The sequence below is a fragment of the Myotis lucifugus genome, unplaced genomic scaffold (assembly GCF_000147115.1).
Source record: "Myotis lucifugus unplaced genomic scaffold, Myoluc2.0 scaffold_2598, whole genome shotgun sequence".
NCBI lineage: Eukaryota > Metazoa > Chordata > Mammalia > Chiroptera > Vespertilionidae > Myotis > Myotis lucifugus.
This window is the reverse complement of record NW_005873646.1, coordinates 6,067-9,937: the sequence shown is the minus strand read 5'-3', so window position 1 is coordinate 9,937 and position 3,871 is coordinate 6,067. Positions and strand designations below refer to the sequence as shown.

Genomic DNA, 3,871 nt, shown 5'->3' with positions numbered 1-3,871 from the left:
CTGCTCCTCCCATAACCCCTTCTCCTGTCCTGCCCCCCCAGGTCGCACTGTCTCTCCCTGTGTCTCTGGCCCGGGAGCTCCTGTGCTCCCTCTCTCCACCCCTTCACAAGGGGCTCCCCTCCCAGTGAAGATGCCAAAGTGTCTGATGCCTGTATCCATGGAGGGGACCAGGATGGGACTTACTCACCTGGGATCAGGAGCTCCAGGGCATCACTTGGGTGTGACCACACCTGGGGGCTGTTCCTGTGATAGCCATAGCATCTGAATGTCCCCCTGCGGGTTACGGGGCCCAAAGAGAACAGGGCCTGGGACCGGCCACTGGGGTGTGGTTCTGAGTCCTGGGTCCAGGAGAGCCTGTGATCTCCTTCCTTAGTCAGAATGAACCTATCAAATCCCTGCACTGAGCCACAGTGGAAGGTTATGTTCCCTCCTGATTGTACGACAGGGCTGGGCAGGGCTGAGAGCCTGGGTTTGCTGTAGAATCCTAGGAGAGGGGGAGGCAACTTGTTAAATAGGTTCACTCTTCCCTCATGTCCTTCAGGGCTGGGTTCTGAGAAGGAGACACCCTGAGAGCAGACTCCCTTCCTGAGGGCAGAGCCAGATGCTGGGACCCCTGAGAGTCCTCTCACCTGTTGCCACCAGCTCCAGGGGGTCACTGGGCTCTGACCAGCCAGTGGGGCTGTTAGAAGAACAGGAGTATCTCCCTGCATCGTGCTCTGTGATGTGTGTGATGGAGAACTTGCCCCTGGTTGTGGACTTCCTTTCAGTCTGTGTGTTCCAAAGCACACGTTTTCCTTCCTTATACAGATCAAACTTCTGGGCCTCCAGGGTCCCCTCACACCAGAGGGTCACAGGGCTCCCATAAGGGATCACAGGGCCTGGTTCAGCCCAGAGGGTGGGTTTGGGGAGGGTCCCTGGAAGCAAATCAGAAGCTGTATTACACAGACCTTCCCCCCCTCATCCCCCAGCTCATCCCAGGACCTCTGTGCTCCATCCTGAGCCCCACGGGTGAAGTACCAGCTGGGACCTGGAGCCTGGGGAGGACTCACCTGCCTGCACGTGGATCCTCTGGCCCAGACTCAGCCCTGGAAGAGAGTTTCTGTGAGAGATTTGCATCTGGACGTCTGAGCTGATTCTCCTCCAATCAGGGCCCCGTCCACTCGAGCTGCCTGAGCCTGAGGTTCCCCATGAACAAGGGGGTGCCGCCACCCCTCCTGGTGCCCCTCCCCGTGTCCACAACTGACCGAGGCAGAGAAGAGTAGAGAGGATCGACATCATGGCGTCTTCTCTCAGGGCTCCTGCTGTGCAAATGTAGGACACTTAGGGTCGGAAAAACAGAGACGCACAGGATGTGGTGGGTCAGAAGCTGTTGCAGCCCTTCCGGGTCCGCAAGCTGTGCACCCACTGCCTGCGGACTCTCCCGCCCTGGGCCTGGCTCTGAGTTTCCCCAAACTGAGGGCTCAGGAGGAGAGAAGGCTCTCAGGGGGCAGGTGCCCGATCCCTCCCGGGCACTGCAGGGATCATTTCCTTAGTTGGTCTGGCCTTTGGATTCTGTGACGACAACTTTGAATGGACTTTGCAGTGTCAGGTTGGTGCTGTTTAATGGACTTTGCAGTGTCAGGTTGGTGCTGTTTCATCAGGAAACAGTCTCAACTCACAGTGGACGTTTTTAGAGCAGAGGTGTTAGTCATTTATTCTGCAGTCGGTAACATGAAGGTCAAAAATGGAACTGCCGATGGACCCAGCAGATCCCACTTGTGGAAATCTATCCTCAGAACCCGAAACTTCAATCAGAAAGAAGGTATGCTCCCCTGTGTTCATAGCAGCACAATTTACTATAGCTAAGACCTGCTAACAGCCCAGACGCCCAGCTGTGCGTAAGTGGATAAAACAGATGTGGTACATTTACACCATGGAGTACTATGTAGCTATAAAAAAGGAAGGATCTCTTACCTTTTGAGACATCGTGGAGGGACCTGCAGAGTATTATGCCGAGTGAAATAAGCCAGTCAGAGAAAGACAAATATTGCAGGATTTCACTTATATGTGGACTCTAATGAACAATATAACTTGATCAAAAAAATAAGTCCAGAGGTATGCTGCATGGAACAACTGGACAGATCTCAGGGACAGTAGGGGGGCAGAAAAAGATTAACTAAAGAACTTACCTGCATATATGCATAGCTCAAAGCCATAGATATTAGTGTGCAGAAGGCCTGCAGTGGGATGTGTGCTGCGTGGAGGAGGGATATAGGCAGAGATGAAGATCATCTGTAATAACGTCAATAATATTACAAACGATACAGTATTATCTTGAAGGGGAAGGCTATCTATATATATAAAAGCCTAAGCGACCAAAAGACTGGTTGATCGTTTGCACACAGACCACCAGGGGGCAGACACTAAATGCAGAAGCTGCCCTCTAGTGGTCAGTGTGCTCTCACAGCTGGAGCACCGTTCAGCTGACCTAAGTGAGCCAGACCCGGGCTCACTGCTGGCGAGCACAGCTGCAGTGCTGCAAGCCTCTCCCACCTCTGCGGCGGCACTACTGAATGGTGGTGGCAGGCGCTGCAGGGCTGGGCAGGATGAGCATGAATGGCGTGGCACCCAGCCCAGGCTTGGGCTCCTCTTCTCCCACCTGCTGCTTTGTGCACTACTATATCCCTCAGGGGGGTGTCAGACTGCCGGTTTCGGTCCAATCTCTCAGCCTGTCCTGCAGGGATTGGGCCAAACATGCAGTGTGACATCCCCTGAGGGGTCCTGGATTGGGAGAGGGTGCAGGCCAGGCTGAGGGATCCCACATGTGCATGAATCCGTGCATCGGGCCTCTAGTATAGAAAGAAAATAAGAATGCTCATGACGACATTATGGGAGACATACCAAGACAGGAAGAGAAACAGATTGACAGAGTGACAGATGTCGGAGGAGAGGAGAGTGGGGCGGTGTGGGGGGGCTTGATGCAGAATGTGAAGTGATTCACCTAAGAACATATATGCACAGCCCAAGAACACAGACAAAAGAGTAGTGAGGGCCAAGGGAGGGGAAGGTGGGGTGGGTGGCAGTGAGCAAATGGGAGAAATGGGGGACATCTATAACAGAGTCAACAATAAAAGTCCTATATAATAAAGAGCTAATATGCAAATGGTCATCACGCCCTCACACCCTTGCGCCCTCATGCCAGGGCCAGGTGACCTGAGGCTCGGCCGGGGGACCTGAGGCTGGGCCCCCCTCCCAGCGGGGATTGACGGGAGTGGGGCTGGCCAGGTCTGGGTCTCCCGTGATTTCTAGGCACGTGTGGGTGGGGGGGGGGTACTTGACTCTGGGTCCTGTAGCACACCCCAGACTCTGACAGGAGGGAGACTTTCATATACATTTTACTAATTTTCTTTCATCTTGGACACTTCTATTATAGAGAATGGGCAAATAGCAATATTAAAATATTTCCTCTAATTAATTCCCTTTTAATGTGCATGAATTTCATGCACTGGGCCACTCATTAAATATATTTAATGATTTTGTTGTTTAGATTCCACATTTAAGTGATTTTACGTGAAGCCAGTCTTACTCTGGCTTATTTCACTTAGCATACAAACCTGCTGGCCCATCCATGCTGTGGCAGAAGGTAGGACTTCCTTGTTTCTCACAGCCTAGTAGTACTCCATTGTGTAAACGTACCACAGCTATTTAATCACTCATCTACTGATGCTCACGTGGCTACTTCCACATCTTGGCTGTTGTAAATAATGCAACAATGAACATAGGGGATGCATATATTCTTTCAAATGAGTGTTTCAGGTTTCTTTGATGATATCCCCAGAAGTGGAATTACGGGGTTGAATGGCAGTTCCATTTTTTTACTTTTTGAGAAACC

The 3,871-nt window shown here is 52.0% G+C and overlaps 1 protein-coding gene across 1 annotated transcript in view; it reads right to left on the bottom strand.

Annotated features, from left to right (window-relative positions):
• LOC102442869 (leukocyte immunoglobulin-like receptor subfamily A member 6) overlaps nt 1-1,278 on the bottom strand; it is a 4,719-nt gene extending 3,441 nt beyond the window's left edge. Inside the window, exons 1-4 of the mRNA XM_023749055.1 lie at nt 1,245-1,278; nt 1,050-1,085; nt 630-914; nt 188-484 (exon numbers count right to left, since the gene is read on the bottom strand). Coding sequence (XP_023604823.1) covers nt 188-484; nt 630-914; nt 1,050-1,085; nt 1,245-1,278 — 652 coding nt within the window. The remainder of the gene's footprint in view (nt 1-187; nt 485-629; nt 915-1,049; nt 1,086-1,244) is intronic.
• Between the last annotated feature and the right edge of the window lie 2,593 nt (nt 1,279-3,871).